We start from the raw sequence: 22,536 nt of genomic DNA, 5'->3' as shown, positions 1-22,536 counted from the left end.
TTTTAATTTTTTGCAGCAGGGTTTCTCTGTGTATCCCTGGCTGTCCTGGAACTTGCTCTGTAGATCAGGCTGACATTGAACCAAAAGAGATCCACCACCTGCCTCCTCTTCCTGAGTGCTGGGATTAGAGGTGTGAACCACCACCACTAGGCCTGAGAGCCTGTCTTTAAAAAAAGAAAAGAAAAAAAAAGGTATTTATTCAAGCCAAGCACACTTGTAATCCCAGACTTGGAAGGCATTATGCCCATGAGTTTAAGGACAACCAGGGCTACATAGCAAAAAATTAGGAAAGCGTTTGCATTGTTGGTATCCATGCCCTCATCAGATCCTATGCTGGCAAATGACACTCATGTTAAGAGTCATGGTGACCACTTTCCCAAAGTACACATTTGTTCCTATGTAATTCCTGTAAAATGAGGATGCTGACATAGGTATATGTTTTCAGAAAGTATCCTTGGTGACTCTGCATATATATGTACACCTTCAACTCAAAGTGACCACAAGACTGGTCAGATGGCTTAGAGGGTAAAGGTACTTGCCACAAATCTGGTAACCTGAGTTCAGTCTCTAGAACCCACATAAAGGACTCTACTGACGGATTTTGCTGACTTAGTAAAATGGTGTTTTTAAGTTCTCCTCCAAGATTCATGACTTCACTAACCAGTACCAGGCATGGTTCCCTCCTGTTGAGCTGGTCCTAAATCCCATTACAGAGCTGTTGGTTACTGCCAAATAGTGCATGCCACTACTGCACTCTTAGGGTTATGGCGCCATCTTGGTCAGTTTGTGGTTCATAGGCATCATAGCTGGGAAGGATTGTTACTTCCCTTCTTGGAAACTTTCAAGGTGCCTTCTGATACCATGAAAGATAGTCTCGGGGAGGAGGCTTTCGGGTTAGATCTAGCTTGGGGCCTCTGGGCCCATGTCTGAAGTACATGGTGTCTTTAGTAATAAGGACTGGGTGTTGAGGTTCTTGTTAGATGCTCTATGAATCTTTGGGGCAGCATTGTCAGCACAGGTGGAAATTCTCATTTAGATTATATATGTATATTTATATACTGACTCACATGTACTATAGGCATTTTAGATACATAGTTAATAGTATGATTCCTTATGCGTTATGAATTTTTGAGACATCCTTATTGTTATTTTATCCTCCTTCCCCCCTTCATTTATTTACCTCCACCTCCCATATAGAATGATGTCCTTCCTCCTCCCCCATTTTTGCCATTTCCTCCTTCATATCACTTGTACCTTCTCTGACCCGCCCCCACTATGGTCCCTTTTTACTTTGCTGGTTTCTGCATTTACTCTGCATACAGTGTTTTGAATGTCCCTGCAGATCCATAGTTTATATTTTCATTGCCTTAATAAGAGTCTCAGAGTGTACTCTTTCTGTCTCTCTCTCCTCTCTCTGTCTGTCTGTCTCTATCTCTGACTCTGACTCTCTGTCTCTCTGTCTCTCTCTGTCTCTCTGTCTCTCTCTCTCTCTCTCTCTCTGTGTGTGTGTGTGTGTGTGTGTGTGTGTGTGTGTGTGTGTGTGTTTGTAGGGGGGTGGTTTCAGGTGTGCAGGTGGGGACCAGAAGTAGATGTGGAGTGTCTTCCTTGATTGCTCTCAATCTCATATTTTGCAACAGGGTGGAAGTTACAGCTGTGAGCTACTACATCCAACTTTTCTTTTTTCGAAATAGGGTCTCTCTGTGTAACATTCCTTGCTGTACTGGAACTAGCTCTGCCTGCCTCTGCCTTCCAAGTGCTGGGATTAAAGGCAGGTGCCACTACTGCCTGGCCCACATCCAACTTTTCTTATGTGGATGCTGAGTGTTGAGCTCATCGGGTCCTTAAGCCTGTGCAGTATGCATTTTGCCAACTGAGCCACCTCCCTGGTCCCATAGCCCTTAATTTTGATGAATTAAAATAAATTTCCTTTTTTATAATCTCTGGGCTGGCGGTGGCACACGCCTTTAATCCCAGTGCTCAGGAGACAATGGCAGGCAGATCTCTGAGTTCGAGGACAGCAAGGGCTACATAGAAAAACCCTGTCTACAAAAACAAAACAAAAAGTTGTTTCATAGTTTTTATTTTATATTTAAGTTTATGATCTGCTTTTGATCATATGCTTTTTAAATAGGGTACTAGCTAGGTCTGCCTTGGGTTTCTGTGTTTCACTAATTTTGTGAGTGTGTCAATATGAAAGTCCAGTTGTTTGAGCACCATGTGTCGAAAATACTGTACTTTCTCCTTTGACTTGCCTTTGCACTTCTGCCAAAAATCAGTTGATCATGCTTGTATATGGCTCTTTTCCTGAACTCTGTATCCTTTCATGCCTGTCTTATGCCAATACTACTCTTGGCTTGATAACTGTTCCTGGAATACAGATGTTTTCCCCTCCCAAGTTGTATTGATCATAATTTGGGGAAAGCTAAGCTGATTCAGGGAATATTGTAATAGAATTTAATGGCCAGGTATTAAATATGTAGTATTTACTATGCTTTATACATGATGTTTTGAGGATTTGAGGCCTTTAGAACTTATTTTTTTTAAATATTTATTTATTTGCTTATTATGTATACAGTATTCATTCTTCAGTCCAGAAGAGGGCACCAGGCCTCATTACAGATGGTTGTGAGCCACCATGTGGTTGCTGGGAATTGAACTCAGGACCTTTGGAAGAACAGGCAATGCTCTTAACCTCTGAGCCATCTCTCCAGCCCCCTTAATTTTTCATCTCATGGAACTCATACCATAATCTTGAGCTTGCATCCTAAACCTTCTCCCCTATTCTGTTTCCTTTAATTAAAATGTTTCTGAAATCAGGATGTTTTACAGACCTTATTCGTCAGTGTTCTTTCTCCGCCTCCTGCTTCCCATCAAGCTGCCATTAGCCGATATTGTATGGTGAAGGGAATGAATTCCTAGAAATGGAGAATGGTGATTGTTATATAGGGTTGGTTTTTGTTTTATTCTGGAAATTGCCAGAATTATTCCATTTTTACTTGAAACTTAAGTTCATATCTTTTAAATATTAAGTGCTAGGCAAAGAACATGTTTCAGAAGATGCCTGTCTGCATGCAAACCCAAGGCCAGCCTCAGCTGTCCTTGCCTTAGGCACCATTCACCTTGCCCTTTGTTTAAAGGAGGGTCTCTCACTCACCTCGAGCTTGCCAGATGGACTAGCTAGCCAGCAGTCCTTGGCAGTCAGCCTGTCCTTGCCTCTCCAGTATTGGGACTACACATCATACCGCCATACTTGTTTTTTCACATAGGCTCGGGGGTGGGGGCTGGAGCTTAGATCCTCATGCTCGTAGGGCACATACTTTACTGACTTGAGTTGTCTTTCCAGTCCTGAGACACCAGTTTTTAAAAAACATTCAGTCATGATTTTTTAAAAGATACATTTATTTTTATGTATTTGAGTGTTTTGCCTGCATGTCTGTCTGTGTACCATGTGGGTGCTGGAAATAGAACCTGAGTCCTCCAGAAAAGCAGTCAGTGTTCTTGCCTGCTGAGCCATCTCTGCAGCCCCTCAGTCATTATGAAAGGTCTTGTTTTGGGTGTTTGTTTTGTTTTCTTGTTCTTGTTCTCCACCCTGCCCCCAGGATTTCTTTGTGTATCCTGGCTGTCTTGGAACTCACTCTGTAGACCAGACTGTCCTAAACCTGATCAGAGGTCCAGCTGCCTCTGCCTCCTGAGGGTGCTGGGATTAAAGGTGTGCATCACCACCTCCCACCAGATGTTTTGGGGGTTCTTTTGGTTTTTGTTTTGTTTTCCTTAATTCATATTTACTTGTGTTTCATCTCTGAGTTTGCTTTCCTCCCCTCTCCTCCCATAAGTTGTTTGTGTCGTAGGCCTGGATCTCTCAGTGTAACCCTGGCTGTCCTAGAACTTGTTGTGTGGATGGGCCTGGCCTTGAACTCACAGAAATCTGCCTGCCTCTGCACAAAGCTGTGTGCCACTATGCCTGACTGGTTTTTGTTGTTGTTGTTGTTATTTGTTTGTTTTCTTCATAAGTTTAAAAAAATAAAACAATGCTTTGATAATTGTTTTGGAAACTCAAAAGTTTTGGCTTTTTTTTTTAAAAAAATTTGTTTTGTTTGCTTTCATTTTTTTGTTTTGTTTTTTGGCAGTTAATTTTGATGGCTGTTTGTATGAGTTATTTTTCTTACTGCTGTGACCAAACACCTTACCAGAAGCAACTTGAGGAAGAAAAGTTTTATCTTGGCTCACAATTTAAGGACGTAGTCTTTTGTGGAAGGGAGGGAGAGAATGTGAGACAGCTGGTCATGTTATCTGTAGTCAAGAAGCAGAAAGAGATGAGTATTGTTGCTAGCCTGGCTTTGCCTTTTCCTCAACCAGGATGCCAGCCCATGAGATGATGCTGCACATATTCAGGGTGAATATTCCATTCTCAGTTAAAAACCTCTCAAGCACACTCATGAACATACCAGAACTGTGTCTTCTAGGAGACCTAGATACCGTCAAATGACCATCACACTGTTTTGTCTTACTAATGGAATCTTGATTTGTCTAGGAATGTAGATTGAGGTTCATCATGTTTGGGTTTTTTTTTTTTCTTGTTTCCTTCAGATTGCCCCCATCTTACTTAGTTTATCATCAGCCTTTATCTCTCCCTGCCTTATCTCCCTAGTGGGGAACTCAGTTCCTGTTGAGGGTCTGTGACTTGCCCTATTCCATGTGCCACCCCTATCTCAAACACTCACAGAAAAGCCCCTTTGGGTTTCTTACTGGCCTCTTCCTCTCAAGCCAGCTACTAGCAGACAGTGCCAGTTCCTGTTTCTTTTACAAAGACCTTACAAGTTTATAGAAGGATGAAATGTTCCCAGGCAAATGGAAGAAAGATAGATGGCTTGTGAGCTAACCTTGGCTGTAGAAACATTTCTATATAACTGCTGAAACTAGGAGCGAAGGTTGAAGCAAATGCAGTAACAGGAAAGAGCAAACCGGATTGCAGTTTTGTAGGAACGCTGTTCCCACAGGCACATCCAGAAGTTCTAGATTATCACCAGCTGGGAGAGTAAGTTGAGGATGTGTTTTCCAGTAGTTTTTCAGTTGCATCCTTTTTTTAAAAAAAAAATAATTTGTTTTATGTGCATTGGTGTTTTTTTCTACATGTATGTCTCTGTGAAGGTTCAGGATCCCCTGGAACTGAAGTTACAGACAGTTGTGAGTTGCCTTGTGGATGCTGGGAATTGAACCTGGGTCCTCTGGAAGAGCAGTCAGTGCTCTTAACCACTGAGCCATCTCTCCAGCTCCTCCATTGTTTTAAGCAACCTAATTGGCAATATTTTGTCACTACAACCCCAGCACCTAGCTACTGCACCTAGGAAGGTGTTCCTTTGTCCTGGAAGCATATGGACCATAAGTAGGTATAGTCTTTGGGATTCAAAAATACTTCAGAGACAGACGTGGCACAAGCTCCGTGGGGTGGAGTGAACTGGAAGAGGATCTGTTTAGAACTGTTTTAGGGAGAGAAAGTTCAGAGGTGGCAGAGAAGAACTAGATAGAGAACAAGGGGATGATAGGACAGCCTCTGTTAGAAAGATAGTGTGCCAGCCTCTTCCCTTGAGTTGCTGGGGGTGATGTCAGATGGCCAGATGTGCTTTCCAGTACACAGGCTGCATGAATAGTGCTTAATGTTCAACTTGGTACCTGGAGGATAGCAGTAATCAAGAGATTATGAATGTCCTTGGTATCACGGGTTGTGGCACATTATAATCCTGACTGTGTCTATTGGGTTTAAATGCTGATATTCTGAGCTGCTGGTAGAAATTAGAGCATTGGGGGAACCCCTTGGATGCTAGATTCGATAATAATTCCACTTGTTGCACAATGGCAGGACATGCAGGGAGAGGAGACACTTGCTGATACTCCTGTACTAGAGTTCTGCTAAGGAGGTTTGGGTGAACTTGATATCAAGTACCCTGTAATGCTAGTTTGTTGGGGGTACACTTAGCACTTAGAACTGCTAGTGTAGAAGAAAAGGGAGTTACAGAGGTGGCTAGAGGAGAAGACCTAGCTTATGAACCCTAAGGCCCAAAGATGCTGAACTGCCTCACAGTAGCAGTTGTCTAGATTAGGATCACAGGTTTATCAGAAGGCTTAGAAAAAGGAAATTAGAGGCCTCTGACCAAAGAGTGGAAGGAAATGATTTATCTTGGGGCTAAAGGAAGCGAAACCTGTAGAGGTTAAAAATTAAGAGTCAAGGTTACAGTAGTATATTTCTGAGTCAGAGTGCTGACCGTTACACTGTGGAACTCCACTCTATAGAAGTATATTTCTACCCTTTCAACTGCAGCCTATAATCATACATTTTATATCGTCACCCAGTTATAAGTGTGTCCAAATTTGAAACAAAAGTTTCCCAACACCTTTATTTGCATTAAGTCCAGTGTTTCTGTTTCTTAAGAAAACAGTATGGGTCATGGCTCAGTAACTCAATCTCATGATCCAGTGGTTCATTACCCCCACTTTGAAAACATTGCTTCAGAGTTGTTCTGGATGAGGTGATGACTGCTAGAAAGAGAGTTTGTTGGCTGAATGCCCAAGACTGATTGACTGGTCCTTAGCAGGTGCTAGGCACAGGAACAGTAGTTTGGGTCATTGTGACCAGCACTTGCTTCCTGGCATAGCCAGAAGACAGGTAACCAAAGTGCTGTAGAGGTGAGATTACAAATGATGCCACTGTTAGGTTGTACAGGACATCACTATCTTGCATGTTAAGAATTGGGGGTAGAATGAGATTGTCACTCAGTGTTAAGAGTTTGTCCTTCGTGTGTTTAAGTCCCTGGGTATAGTCCCCAGCACTTCAAAGAACAGGAGTCATTGTGTTCCAGAATGATTGTGTTCTAGATTTAGTACAGTAGTGGTAATGGATACCCCTGCTACCTGATGATGTGAACATCTAGTTAGTAGAACCAAACAAAAAACAAAACAAAGACCCTGTCCTGCCAGTCATAGCCAAGTGAACCAGTAACAGGTAAAGTGTTTTAGTAAAGAATGCTAGGTATGGGAATAGAGGTATTTGAGTAGTTTTTTAAGAGAAGAAACTTAAAAACAAGTTCAGAATTATTCCAAAAACAGTTAAGTGGTTATATAAATGATATACTGTTAATGATAAACACAAAGCATGAGATTCAGTGACAACCTTGAACATAAACCTTTAGAGAAAATAGAGTGGAATACTTACTTACAATGCTCTTTTATTATGGCAAAAGAAATGAACAAACCAACATGATGCCCTAATCTTGCCTAATGAAAGTTGAGAAATTTCAAAAATAAATAATAGTGTTCTCTGATTTTTAAAATTAAGATAGTTGAAAGCTGGGCAGTGTTGGCACACGCCTTCAGTCCCAGCACTGGGCGGGGAGGGGGGGGGGGAGGGCGGGCGGCAGGGGCAGGTAGATCTCTCTGAGTTCAAGGCCAGCCTGGTCTACAAGAACTAGTTCCAGGACAGGCTCCAAGGCTACAGAGAAATCCTATATCAAAAAAAAAAAAAAAAAGATAGTTGTTCTATTGGAAAGAGGAGTATATTTAAGTCAACTGGATGGAGCTGGCTCTTCTTTAGACCCCTATAACGTGTACTATTGGTTACTAAATGGTTTGTCCCTTGCTTTGCAGATGTGTGCCTTTCCATACATGAACTTTTCAGTTATTTCAGGTCACTCTTGGGTTGTTTTCCTGTAACATTCCTTTAAAAAAAAAAAAGATAAATTTGGGTTTCTTCTCAGATTGTACAAATTTAGAGCATGACCATGTCTGCTGGCAAGTGACTCGTGTTTTCAGAATCTACATTTGCTAGAAACAAAAGCCAAAGAAAATGCTGAGTATCATGAGGGGGGATCATAAAAGGTGGTCTTTGTGAAGAATATAATTTGATGTTAGTAACTGCTAACATGCAGCACACGGAACTTGACTTTTTCATAAGAGCTAAGCTACTGAGGTGTCCCTGGGAGCTAGAGTACAGTAGCGGGGCTGAGAGCACTTGAACACAGGGTTGTGATTTATTGACAAGGATTATTGTTCTTGTTGACTCGGAAAGATTTCAGTGACAGTTGTCTAGTGTTCCACTTTCTACTGAAGCTAAGTGTAGCCTTCCTGTCTAGGTTTCAGTAATTAGTGATCTTCTCCCCCTTAGGAGGAAAGTCCAAGGGAGGAAAGACCCAAGGGAGACCCCGCTGCTCACAGCCCCACTTCTGCTAATGAATAATACCTTTCCTCCAGGGGCCATTCAGAAGGAGAAATTCAATTAGCACCATAAAGAGTAAGGGTTTAAATTCTGTTATCCAGTTTACTGCTTAGGAGGACAATAATTGACTGGTCTTTGTTGAGATTTTGTCTAGACTACCTCATTTGCTTTTACTTGTTGTATCAGGGGGACTTCTGTTTATGCAATAAGAATTGTAGTTTTTAAATAGAGTGTCTCTTCACATTGGTCAAGATGCAGAAAATGTGTTCTTAGAACATTCAGCCATAAATGGAATATTTGTTTCACACTGTCCCACAAGGCTCAAAGAACATCTGAAGGAGGGTGCAGAAAGATTTAAAGAGCCAGAGGTCAGAGAAATATGAGTATAAAACTGTCTCTAGACAGGCAGGACCTCTGCATTCAGGAACTCACAGCTACTGTGGTTGCCTGAACAAGACCTGGACAAGATCAAGCCAGTCAACAGTCTATCGTGAAATACACTAGCCCCCCCCCACACCTCTAGCCCAGGAGCTCTTTATAGCCGATAGTTGCTAGGGGAGGGAGAGTCAGAATTTTTGTTGTTGTTGTTGTTGTTGTTGTTAAATGAATGTTGTCCTTGGTAGGTTAACCATGCTCCTGTGAATAACTTCATGCCCTTGCATATATGGGCAGCATTCATTTTTTTTTAGTTTATTTTTTTTAAACATGAAAGGAGAATGAAGGGAACCCAAGAGGAGTTAGAAGGTAGGAGGAGATAAATATGATTGAAATACATTGTATACATGTATAAAACTCAGCAAATAAATTTCTAAGATATATTTATGGATGGATAGATAGAAAGATAGATAGATAGATAGATAGATAGATAGATAGATAGATAGATAGATAGATAGATAGATAAAAGAACACACACACACTTATTCTTGTTTATTGATGGCATGTCTAACTTGGTCTCATTTAGACACAGTCCACTTAACTTTGTGTAGTTCCTAAGCTGCTGTTGTATCATGGACAGACCCATGATTAGTGCCAATAAATGCTAATGAATTGCTCTGCTAAACTATCTGAATGGAAGAGATGAAGACTGAACTTTGATTTCATTCATTTCGAAATAAATATCTGCAGTGTATCAGGTTAATCTCAGTAGACTAATGCTGACTGTTTCAGTGGTGAGAAGAGATGACTAATAGCTACTAGCTGCAGGACTGTTAGGAACAGGTGCTACCTTAGGTAGGGTGACTTTGGGGCTGGCTTCCATGTAGAACTGACATATGTGTTCACAACAGAATGACAGGAATGAGTCATACACTCAGAAATCTGAGGGTGGTGATGGTTGGAACAAAAAGGTCAAGGCAGCAGGAGGTTGTCAGAACCAGAGCAGTGGTGACTGGACCTGAGAAGGTGAGCTCAGAGACGAGAACTCAGCCGGCCGGTCTGGTCCTGTGGACCATGGAGGAGTTGGGAGTTGATGCTGATCGTAGTGAGGACTGAGCTGCTGGTGAGAAGTAAATGAGTGCCAACCGGGAGGATTCCTGTTTTCAGTGGGTAGAGTGGGTAGGTGCTATTTTTATGAATTAACTTCAGTTTTATGGCTTCTCAGTGTGAAGTCATTTCTCAGCCTGTGAGAGTTTGATTCGGGGAGCACAAACTGTAGTTACACCCTGCCTGCAGTATAGGGCTGGAGTTGAAATACCTTCTGGAGCTGGAGTTAAACCTAGCAAGCCTGTAGAACACGTGTAATACTGTTCTCAGGACATGAAAGAGGAGATTGGCAGTGACGTGAACAAGACCACAGTTTGTCTTCACCAGTGGTGGGCCCTGTTCTAACCTGTTCCAGGAGGCATTAAGGAAGCAGATAGAGGAGTAAGAAGGTAGAGTTGCAGTCCTCGATATGTTAACATACAGGCTCTGTACTAGTGATCCTGGGAAATTCAAAATAGTATTTGTTTGGGCATCCCTACGTCCTATTTCAACCATTGTAAAAGAATTCTCTGGTGAGTATTTTAAATAAAATGCCTTCTTTAATGTTACTCTTTAAAAATTGATAACCGTCAGAGCAGAGGTGGCACATACCTTTAATCCCAGCACTTTGAAGGCAGAGACAGGCAGATCTCTGAGTTCAAGGCCTGCCTGGTCTACAGAGCTAGTTTCAGGAGAGCCAGGCTAAGCAGAGAAACCCTGTCTTGAAAAACAAACAAACAAAGCTGATAACCTAGTAACACTGGTGGCAGCCATCTGTAAAATAACACACATGAAGCTGCAGTAGAGCAATCAGATTTTAAGGACAACACAGGAAATTATCTTGACTCAGAACTTCCTTAAAAAATTCTTGACTTGAATAGTGGCTCAAACTTTTAATCGAGCTCTTAGGAGGCCCAGACAGGCAGATCTCAGAGTTTAAGGCTATCCAGGTCTACAAAGAGAGTTCCAGGACAGCCAGGGCTGTTACATAGAGAAACCCTATCTCAACTTTCCCCAAAAGTAAGTAGTTAATTAAAATAATAGAAAAAGTAAAACCTTTAAAAATTTTATTTTCTCTTCGATGTAGAATGTAGATTTTAAAAATAGACATGAAAGGGGCTGGAGAGATGGCTCAGTGTTTAGGAGCACTGCAGTATTTCCAGGGGTCCTGAGTTCAATTCCCAGCCACCACATAGTGAGCTCGCAAACACATATAGTGGGATCTGATGCCCTCTTCTGGCATAAAGGCATACATGCAAGTAGAGCACTTACATACATAAAATAAATAAATCTTTTTTTAAAAAGTAGACATGAAAATAGAAGGGGATTTATTTAAGAGGAAGGGAACCAGCAAGAGGTGGGGAGAACACAAGATTGTTAGGAGGTGTGAATATAATCCGATGCATTATATATGTACTAATATGGACATTGCGATTTTGTTTAATTTTTGTGCATTTTTTTTTCAGTTTATGTGCACAAGTAAAAGCACCAGCTCAGTTGGTGAGGTACTACTTCCCTTGCAGTTCAGTCCATAGCACCCACACTTCTGGGTTTTTTGTTTGTTTGTTTTGTATTTCAAGGTATCTATGATGGTAAACATTTGTAATCCTGGGCATAGGGAAGTGGAAGACTGATAGAACCTTGGAGTTCCGCGATCCGGCCAATAAAAGCACCTATTATATTAAAAGAAAAGGTGGGCAGCACCCGAGGGACAACATCTAAGACTGTCCTTTTGCTTCCATAGGCCATGTGCGTGTACGCATACTCAAAAAACAAACTTATTAATTACTGAAATTGAGAAAAAAACTTGCAGGGATTGTACCTGCCCCTCACTATTTTTGTTTGTTTATTTAGTTCTTTATTTAGATTAACATTTTTAGGTGTATGAGTGTTATATGGATTTTGTATGTATGTATGTGCACCATCTGTATGCCTGGTGCCCACCTGTAGAGGTCAGAAGAGGGTATCCAGTCCCCAGGATTGGATCTCCAGATACTTGTAAGCAACTAAGTGGGTGCTAGAAATCAAATGTAGGTCTTCTGGGAGAGCAACCAGAGCTCTTTAACACTGAGCCATCTCTTCAACACCTGTTCCTTTGTTTTAAAGAATTTCCCTTAACTATCCTGTGGCTTGTTAGTAAGCAATACTTGTGAATATCCAAAATGTTTACATTGCTATAGTTTAATTGGCTAATCTCATATAAAGCAAATTAATTAAATGTATTTCACCTTTGAAATTGCTCTGATAGCAATTAAACCTGATATCTTCAGTTTCTTCGTCTACTAGAGTAGCTATTTTGCTATAGGTTTTGTCTTTAATTATTGACCTTTTATTTTATTTACTACTTGTATGGGAAGGAAGAGGAGTTCGAGGCAGTTGTGAGCCACCCAACATGTGTACAGCGAATCAGACTCAGCTTCTGTTAATCACTCAGTTCAGTGACTTTTAATCACTGAACCAACCCTCTAGTCCTAGAGTAGCTTTTTTGTAAAACAGTTATTTTTATCCCTATATGCAATTAATCCTAAACTGTTTGTTCTCTTTTACAGGGAAGTCCTCATTGACAATTCAGTTTGTTGAAGGCCAATTTGTTGACTCCTACGATCCAACCATAGAAAACAGTGAGTATTGTTTTCAGCTACTTACAGACTGAGAAAGCACTATACTACTTGTATAGTCTTAAAGGTTTGGGTTGCAGTGGGTAATGCGTTAAATTTATATTTCTCCTACAGAGATTTTACTCAGGTACCCTGAATCCTTCTTTATTCAGTGCCCATTTCTTCTGGCATGTAGAAAGTTATATCCCAATCAGTAGAAATCTGGTCCTGTACTGGAACCTTCATAAACAGTCCACTTCAAGAGAAAGGACTTGAGAGCAGTTTTATTTTTATCCCCAGCCCCTCCATTCAGCAGGAGCCCTTTGTGTAGATGTCAAGTTTGAAAAGAATGAAAACAACTCCAACACCTTGTACCTCGAGGAGTACCCTGCTCTCTGAGTCTTGAAGACTAGAAAGGCTGCTGGGAAACATGCTATTCTGGAATCACAGCAGGTGCTGCAGCATTAGAAAGAAGTTGTCTCTAAGACTGTTGGCGTTTCATATCACATGCAGGAACGGGCACATAAAGCCAGAACCAGCGATGGCCTTTACTTTGTTGACTTTGAGAATCTTCAGTATACTCAGGGTCTATTCTGGTCATCAGCACATCCAGAGAATCTGCCTTGTTGGAAGCTCAGGGTGTTCCTTTTCACTGTTAGAGCCCCTGGTGGACTCTGGAGCTAGGGTGTCAAGCACTTGAGACTAGACTTGCCACCAGAAGTGTACAGATTTAAAAGGGAGTATATTGTTGGTGTTTTAGATGGAAGCAGATTTAATGGCTAGGTTCATAATAGCTAGGGTGTTCGCCTTTATCTTCTGAGGTTGCAGTAGAAACACTGAGGCACTTTGGCTCTCAGTAAATAGGAATCTGTAGGCCAAAAAGACTTAAGGAGTGTGAATTTAACGTTTTGCCATCTGGAAATATTGGAGTTTGGATGCGTTTTTGGGATGGGGGTGTTAATTTGGGAGGAGAGAGAGAGTGTTGTGTGATGGGTCTGACAGTGTTTGTTGCCTGGGCTCCAAGTTGTTCTCTGCCTCCTAATTAATTGCATTCTTCTGAGCAGTTAGGAATGTTGGCACATGGTTATCACTCCCAGCTTGACTGCTTTAAGAGTGCCACCATCACTTAGTTGTCAATTATCAATATAACTTAATTGTGCCTTTGGTGTTTTCCTATTTTGGTGTTCAGCAATTATCATCATAACCATAAAGAAAAGAAAAAAAGTCCAAGATCTGGAAACAATCTAGTAATTATTTTATACTTATCTTTATCATACAGAATAGATTATTAAGAGCAAATGTTCAGTGGTGGCACATTCTGTGTCATATTACTATAAAAGAAAAAAGTTCTGGTACTTTGTCATTTTCAGTAGTTAGGATAATAGAACAAGTCAGCAAAACTATGTGTTTTCTTGTTTTAGAGAAAGTACTACTTGCACAGATATGGTTTCTTATCTCTTCTGTAGTGTTAACCTAACCACCTGGTGTGTACCAAACTTGGGGATATGGTTTATAGGTGAGAACAAGAGCAGTTTATAACCTGTGCCATCTCAGGATCAATTGGCACTGTCATTTGTGGTTAAGTTGGTTGGTTTGTTTGTGACAGGATTTCTATGCATAACAGCCCTAGCTTTCCTGGACTTGCTTTGTAGGCCAGGCTGGCCTCAAACCTACAGGAATCTGCCTGCCTATGCCTCCCAAGTTCTGGGATTAAAGGCGTGTGCCACCACCTCCTGGCTATAGTTAGGAAATTCTTTGACAGATTTACCAAGCCTGACTTGCTGATAGTCTTCTATGGTATGAATTAAAGATGCTTCACATATCTTAGAAACATTGTTTGTTTTACTTTGCAAATGCCAAAATTTTAGAAAACTGTTACTTTTGTTAGCATGAGACTCACCAGTAAATAGCTATATCCTACTTTCAGACTTTACCTAGTATCTTATATCTTTGTGGGGAGAGGGTAGGGGTGTGTGAGGCAGTCTAGTTGTGTAGCCCAGGTTGGTCTGGAGCTCTTGAGGTCATCTTGTCTCTGCTTTGAGTGCTTGGATAGGTGGGTGCCACCATGCACAGCTTCCTTGTCTTCAGTTTTACTTGTTATTCACAACATTGTTATAATATTTTAGACTGATTGCCTTAATGGTTTTATTTTTCCTTTGATGGTTCCATATATATATATATATATATATATATATATATATATATATATATATATATAAAATGTATTGAGCATTTTCATGTTCATTATCCTCTCTCTTCCCCCTTGACTTCTTTGATTTGTTCGTTTTGTTTTTTGCTTAATATAATTTCTGCCTGGTGCTATTTTCCTAGACACAATACTGACTTCTGTGGTAGTTGCATGGGTCTCCCTTCTTCACTGAGACACCAGCTCATGGTCAGAGACTTGGAGCGTCCGAGGCATGTGAACAGTCCTGCTGGTACAGTAGAAACCAGGAGGTGGTTGTGAATAAATGAACTTTTGTTTCAGTAATCTGATCAAAACAATTGTGCTATTCCTCGTGACAGCTACAGCTCTTTAGTGCTAAGTAAGTGTAGCCGTTTTTCTACTACCAGTGTCTCTTACATAATTTTCATCAAACCTGGAACATGACTTTTTAATTCTAGCTGAATGGTTTCTCATAAGGTGTATGTCACTGCCCCCTGGCTGACACTGATTGAAAATTCCTGCAGTGCTAGATGACCCCAAGTCAGAGGCCAAAATAGAACTCTTAAGTGAGTAGTAGTGGTTGTTGTTGTTAGACAGAATCTCACTGATTGGCTCCAGCTTACCTGGAGCTTGTTATATAGACCAGGCTGATCTCTAATCTGCCTCTGCCTCCCAAACACTGGGATTTTTTAAACATATGTGGCCCTTCACCAGCTCTCAGTGAATTTATATTGGATATTATCCAACTTGAATTATTCTTGTTCAGTTTTCATCTGATTTACCAATTTTCCTAACATGACTGTTTCCAGAAAAGGGTCAAAGGTAATGTCAGTCCTTGTGAAACTGCCTGTCAGCTTTGCTTGCATTTAGGAGCAGATAATGCAGATTCACTCCCTTGAGCACCTGTGTTTCCATGGAATCCCCTGCCTTTCTCTTTGTCACTTAGTTTTCTGAATAATTTCTGTTTGTCTTTTGCTTTTCCTTTCGGTTGTGAGGCATACTGGGGCCTCTTTCTGCTATGGAGAGGGTAGCTTCTGCTGCTGGACCTGCAATGTACAGGACAGCCAGCCAGGAGAATGACTGGAGCCACCAATACAGAAGAAATTTGTTCCACTTCCTTGTGGCTCCAGGTGGTTACATGCTAAGGTTTGTTGCTGTGAGTAGTCCTGTGTCCCCTTGAAAGTCTGATCTGACTTTTCTCATCCTTACTGGAAAAAAGGTCCTGACAAATTGCTTAGATCTTTAAGCTGAGAAAGAATGGTGGTTTCAGCCCAGAACATCAGTTCCATTGCTATATTACCTGTCAGTAAAATTGTTTTGTTTGTTTTTTAATGTACTAAAGCTTCTTAGCATTTAATTAATACTAGGTTCTTTGTGCTCTGACATCAGACTTCCTATGAATTAATAGAAGATTTTTGTGGTTTCGGTCCATTCTAGACTCCAGGCTTTATATATTGTATTTCACTTGTTCCTAAGAGGAAATGCTCTCCTCAGAAAAGTCAGATTGTTTTTATAGGATGTGAATTATTGCGCGGCTGCAGTTCCTCTGGAACGGATTCAAGGTTTCCCTGAGCTTGATTTTTATCAGCAGTTCCTAGCAGGCCAGTGGATGAAGGAGACAGTCTGTACAAATCAAGGCTTGTTCGTTTTCCATTAATGGGAACTTCTAGCAAGATTATTAGGGACTCAGCTGACATTGTTCAAACTTACAAGTAATCCAGAGTTAATGTACTTAAACTAGTATTTTATTCTCTTTCCTTGTAGCTTTCACAAAGTTGATCACAGTAAATGGGCAAGAGTATCATCTCCAGCTTGTAGACACAGCGGGGCAGGTAAGTGACTCTGAGGGTCCCCTGCAGTAGCAGGTCTGACAGTCCTCCCAGCAGCACCCTCACACACACACTGGGGCCTCAGGCTGTGGGTGCAGCAGAATGTCAGTGTGCTGTCTGCTTGGCTTTGTACGGCCTCGTGGCACATCTCCAAGGAATTATTTTATCTGCTTTATCTATATTGTTAGCAGAGTGAGGTTGATACTCACTACAGAATAATGGTTTTCTGAACTTAAATTCTGCATTAAAGAATGATATCACTTCCCTCTTTCTGCCCTTCCATAATCTGTGTTTTCCTATATTAAGAGAAAAATCAAGTATTTTTCTGGGAACTACTGAGTGAGGTAAAGCTTCCTCTTACGAGACCTTGAGCCAGTCACACCAGATTGGTTAGATAGTGTGGTGGTCAAGTTTAACTGTTGATTTGGTTTGATGAGTAGTTACCAAAAATCAATTCTTCCATTTCCTCCTGCACAGAAAAAAAGGATATTCAGGTTACTCAGCGCAGCAGTGATGGTATGGAGTGCATTGCTGGGGGTACTGACTGGGGACAAAGGAGAAAAAAGTAAGAGTGTTCAGGGAACAGAAAAGTCCTTTTACAGTTTAGCTGCCTTGTTTCCATGGCACCCAGTCATGCCTTTCCTAGAAACCATTTTGTTAGACTGAATTCATCCCTGTTCACTGGAGGATGGGGAGTGTTAAGAGGCTGAAAAGCTCTGACTCTTCCTGCTCTTGCAGCACAGAGTCACAAGGGTCAGGCCAGCGGTGGGTGAGTGGTCTCGTCTCTACAATGTTGAATGAAAGCTTTTTTATGGGACCTGGGCATATTGAAATGAACCTAAAATAATGGGACATGTCCTATGCTTAGAAATGAATTCCTACTGCTTTGTTTTGAAGTAAGTATGGAAGGAGGGTGTGAAACAGGAAATAGCTGAGCTAAGTGGTGTTAGTACTGGAGAAACCTAGAGTTTTCTGTTCTGTAAGCAAATAAACCCTGAATATGTGTGACTCTGAGCTTCTAGAGAGTGCTGTGGCACACACTTTCCTCCCCCACTTGTGCACCCAGAGCCTATGGTGGAGCATGCATAATCGGTCAGAAACTAGCAGTTCTATTCCCACAGATCCATTCTAGTCTTTGAAAGAATATGCAGAACTTGTAGGGAAGATCCCTGAGTAGGGATTGGGTCCAGCTTGAGAGGCTTCTCTCTGTCCTTATGGTTGAATAGACAGTTTATTCCCTGAATGAAGACGCAGTGTGAGGGATACAGCTGCTGATATTGGGAAACCAGCTTTAAACTTAGGGTCCTGGGCAAAGATGCTTAGAGTGGGACTCTGACATTACCTGGACTTCAGATTTGCTTTTGTATCTTTGGAATCTTTTTTAAGCCCCTGGAAAGTGGGGCAAGGTCTATTTCCCCACTAAGAAGCTGTGAGTCAGATGGGGCATGTGGCACACACCTTTAATCCTAACCCTCAAGGCAGCGGCAGATGTAAGTTTGAGGCCAGTCTGGTCTATATAATGAGACCTTTTTGTTTTGTTTTGTTTTTTGAGTCCTGTGACTGTTCTTATTTATCCAGTGGCCCAAAGACAAAAGATGAGTTTTGCTGTACCTACTGCTTTCCTGGTATCAGCCAGCACAGAACGGAGTGGTAAACACCACACCAGTAATCCCAGTATTCTGGAGGCTGAAGCGGAATAGTGAACCTGGCCTCTAAATAAAATGTGCAGGTGTTACGCATAGTTAGTTGTGCTATACTTTTCGTACCACTAGAAGTACAGTCTACTAAAACCTGCAACACTACTACAGGCAGTGTGTTCATTGTGCTACAGCAGTAACATCACTGGGCAGTTCGGAATTTTCAGGGAGGCATAGGCAAGAGGATCTCTGTGAATTGGAGACCAGCCTGGTCTACAAAGCTAACTCCAGAACAGCTAGGGCTGTTAAACAGAGAAACCTTGTTTTGGGGGGCAAAATGTGTTTTGCCAGATGGTGGTGGCACACACTTTTAATTCCAGCACTTGGGAAGAGGCAGAAGCAGGTAGATCTCTATGGTATCAAGGCCATCCTGGTCTATAAAGAATAAGGACAGCCACGTCTATACAGAGAAACCCCGTTTCAAGAAACAAAACAACAACAACAAAAATATTTCTAGTTAAAAAATTAAATTACCCCAAAATAAAGTAATTAATAAAACTTAATTAAAGCTCAATACTATATTATACCATTAATTATGATATATGATGGATATGCAAGTATAGTATTTCTTTTTTACCAAAAAGTGGTAGATCTTCATTATGAAGGTTATTCCATAAATACACAGCTCCTGGTGATCACATGATATACAGCTGTTGGCTATATCATAATTATTGATCTGTTATGTTGTTGTCAATATTGCTTCTACAGTAGTGCTGCAGTGAGTCTTGAGACTGCTGAAGTTCCTCCCCACTGCCTCACTGTATATTTTCTTATTGAACACACTTTTTTTATTTTTTTTGGCAGGGTCATCTTATATAGCTCTGGCTGGTATATAGAACTTTGTTTTCTTTGATTTAACCTCTTTAAGTAATACATGAAAAACCTGTAAAGATTGTTTACTCTGCTCTATGAAGACTACTCAAATGTAATTAATTTTTTTCCACAGGATGAATATTCCATTTTTCCTCAGACATACTCCATAGATATTAATGGTTATATTCTTGTGTATTCTGTTACATCAATCAAAAGGTAAGACTCTAGTTGCTTGCTTGAGTTTATTTACTATGAATAGACCCTTTTAAAGGATTATACTAGAATTAATAGTAACAGAATTAGTTATTACACTGAATGTTTTCACTGATTTTTTTTTTATGAAGCAATCAGATTGTTATAGGGAGTAAAATGCCCAGTAAATCCCATTGCATTGCTAGAATAAGAACTGTCTGCTTGCCTGAGATGCCTAGACGGTAACTGTGTGTGAGCTGAGCTTTTCTGCTATTTGAATGGGAAATGGTGAGTTGGTTTTAAGTTTTGTATGTTTTGATATATTAGTATGAATTGACTTTACCAATACAAGGGCTTGAGTTTGTTTGAATACTTTGTTCTGTGGATTTATGATGTGAGACCTTTGAGTAATAGGGTTTTGCTGACTAAAAATGCAACCACTGTTTTGATAGTGAGACTTGATTTTGGGTGCTGGAGAATGGCTCAGCGGTTAAAGACTAGGCTCACAACCAAAAATATAAGAGACTTGATTTTGGTTTCTCTAAGCCATACATTTGTTGCCAGAGATGGCATCCATTGTTACAGAAGGGAGTGGTCTGTTGCAGTAAACAAAACTGATGTGGTTGGATATATGAGAAGAACTCTTATAACAATGGAAACAGTTATATCTTTGCAGACTTCATAGTAATACCAGTATTAGTAGAAGTTTGGTGGCTAGCTGACATCTTTACAATGTGCGTAATGTCAGCTTGTCATACTGTCTGCCTTTTAACTGATGTATTACCCATGCCAGGGAGATGACTCTATTGGTAAAGAATTTTTCACTGTCCGAATGTGAGGACTTGAGTTTGGATCCATAGCTGCCATGTAAGAAGTTAGGCATGGTCACATGTGTCTATAATCTCAACACTGGGGCTTTATAGCTAGCCAGTCTAGCCAGTCAGCATGCTCCAGGTTCCGTCTCAAAAAATCAATTAAGAGATTACAGAAGACACCTGACGTCAGCCATACTCCATACATACCCATAAACACATAAAGAAAATAATTTTTAAAATAAATCCATCACTAACTTATGAGTAACCTTTCTTCAGATGTTTCATTTCTTGCCTTCCCTAGAAAAAACTTATAAAACATTAAACAATCAGCCCAGGCTTGCATAGGCTGTGTGTGACACTGACTCTTGCCTGAGTCTTCCACTCCAGCATCAAGGCCTGCTGTCCAGTAGAATTTGACTGCAGTGATGGAATTGTTCCTGTGGTTACTAAAATTAGCTCAAATTTAACAAAATTGAAAGTTCATTTCCTTTGTTACCCTAGCTACATTTTAGGTGCTCAGTTAACCTCACATGAATTATGTCTTATGGGGCGGTGTCTAGAGTCTTAACCACTCACACTGTTGCCAACAGAAATTAAGTCTCCTTTTCTGTGTGTGGGTGTTTCTGCCTTTTTCTCCATGGCAGGGGCTCATACCTTGAGGTATTGATGTGTAACTGGAAACCAGGTACTGTGGCAATTCTGTAAACAGACCCTTTCCTGCTGGTCCCCACTTAGACCTGAGTCAAAACAAACTTGGCCAGCTCCATATTCCTGAGAAACAATTGGAGAGATGTGGAAATAGCTCTGGGTATACCCAAGAAGATACTATTAACACTACCCTATTCTGAATTTTGGGTTTTTTGCTTTTGTTTCGTGTTTTGTTTTGTTTTGTTTTGTTTTTGGCGGGGGTGGGGCTGCCTCTGCCTTCCAAGTGCTGGGCTTAATTCTTTTCTTTCTTTCACTGAACCATTTTTTTCATGCACTGCTTACTAATCTGGGACCTGGTTTATTTTATTTTTTAAGACAGGCTCTCACTGCTCTGATGGTCCTGAAACTCACTATGTAGACCAGGCTGGCTTTGGCTTCCAGAGATCCTTCTGCCTTTGCCTTGTGAATGCCAGTATTAAAGGTGTATGGCCCCATGCTCAGATGATCTTTTAATTTTCAAGAACACCCCAAATAGTTAAAGATTTGCTTCGGGTTTATTTTTTTTTAAATAGTAATTACAAGAATTTTTGCAATTTTAGTTATATGGTTTTAGAATAATTTATTCTTAGCCCTCATCTGTTCAGTAGTACATTTGTTTATTTGATACAGGGTCTCACTTTGTAGCCCTGATTGTCCTGAAACTGTATAGACCAGGCTGACCTTGAGTGCTGAGATTAAAGGTGAACTCTACCACAACCAGCAAGATAGGGTTTATTTTGGTTCACAGTTTAAGGGAATCCTTATCCAGTGGCAGCAGGAACTTGTGGGAGCTGGTGACTTTGTGTCTAGTCGCGAATAGGAACAGTGAGTGCTAGTTCAACATTTTTCTTTTTATGGAGTCGTTACCTAACCTCAGGGTCTGCTGTTGATCTTCTCACATCAGTCTAACCAAGGTCATCCCCAAGGGTGTGCCTAGGGCATACCTCCTAGTGATCCCACAGTCAGTACTAACCAGCACATTTGGTATATTTTCACTAATTTTACTTGAAAAAGTACTATTATTTGTAAATTACTTTCATATGATTGTTAGGAAATTAGTTACTTTACAAAGTGTTACTTTGTAGAGTTAGTGTATTGGTGAGTAATTAGTGGGGGGTTTTGTGAGACAATTTCACTGTTTAGCCCTGGCTGTCCTGGAACTCACTTTGTAGACCATGCTGGCCCTTAATTAAGAGTCCTACCTCTGCCTCGGCATGTGTCACAATACCCTGCTGAGAAGTTTCTTTTAATGCATTTGTTAACACCTTTTACTGGTGTTATGTGTATCAGGTGGATGATATTTCAGTTAGAAACAGCATTTGAAATTACATTTATTATTACCTTGAACTAATTTTAAAACTAAGGAAATTTGGGTTGGCAAGGTAGCTTAGACAGAAGTACTTACTGCACAAGCTTGAGGGGCGCACGTTTGGTTCCATGAGCCCATGGTAGAAGAGAACTCCCAAAAATTGTGCTTTGGACTCTACACATGTGCAGTGACACATACAATTTTATTTTAAAAAATAAAAATATGGAAACTTGTTCTTCAAAGATCATAACTACTTGAGAAGACCATGGCTTCATGCAAAGCAAGAGCAGAAAGTGGTGGGTTTTCTGCACAGCCTTGACGGTCCTAAAACTAGCCACCTCTGTCGGTCTTTTCAAGCCAATTTATTAACCACAACTATAAGTTTTTAAGACATTTATTTTATGTGTGTGCTTGTGTGTGTGTGTTGTGTGTATGTCTGTGCCTCACATGTGTGCAATGCCCATAGAGTTCAGCAAAGAGTGTTGGACTCCTGGACTGGAATTACAGGCAGTTGTTTGCTGTTGTGTAGATGCTCAGAAACCAGGTTCTCTACCTGAACAGTAAATGTTCTTAATGTGCTGAACCGTCTCTCCAGCCCCATCTCTGTTGTTTTCATACAGAATCTCACTCTGTATGAAGCAGTTCTCCTTGACTCATCTTCCCAAATGCTGGACTTAGAAGAATGAGCATCCACCACATGGGCAGACCCCCCCCCATGTCAGTTTACCTATAAATCATAACCATTATTTTGGGAAATAAAGCA

At 40.7% G+C, this 22,536-nt stretch overlaps 1 protein-coding gene across 1 annotated transcript in view; it reads left to right on the top strand.

The window, feature by feature from the left end:
- The window catches only part of Rheb (Ras homolog, mTORC1 binding), a 41,104-nt gene that overhangs the window by 12,856 nt on the left and 5,712 nt on the right, over positions 1-22,536 (top strand). The window contains exons 2-4 of the mRNA XM_048440233.3: positions 12,217-12,288; positions 16,196-16,263; positions 18,904-18,986. Of these exons, the coding sequence (XP_048296190.1) occupies positions 12,217-12,288; positions 16,196-16,263; positions 18,904-18,986 (223 nt within the window). The remainder of the gene's footprint in view (positions 1-12,216; positions 12,289-16,195; positions 16,264-18,903; positions 18,987-22,536) is intronic.

The sequence above is a fragment of the Myodes glareolus genome, chromosome 6 (genome assembly GCF_982192425.1).
Source record: "Myodes glareolus chromosome 6, mMyoGla1.1, whole genome shotgun sequence".
NCBI lineage: Eukaryota > Metazoa > Chordata > Mammalia > Rodentia > Cricetidae > Myodes > Myodes glareolus.
Note: the sequence above shows the minus strand (reverse complement) of the source record. Positions and strands in the feature narration are given on the sequence as shown.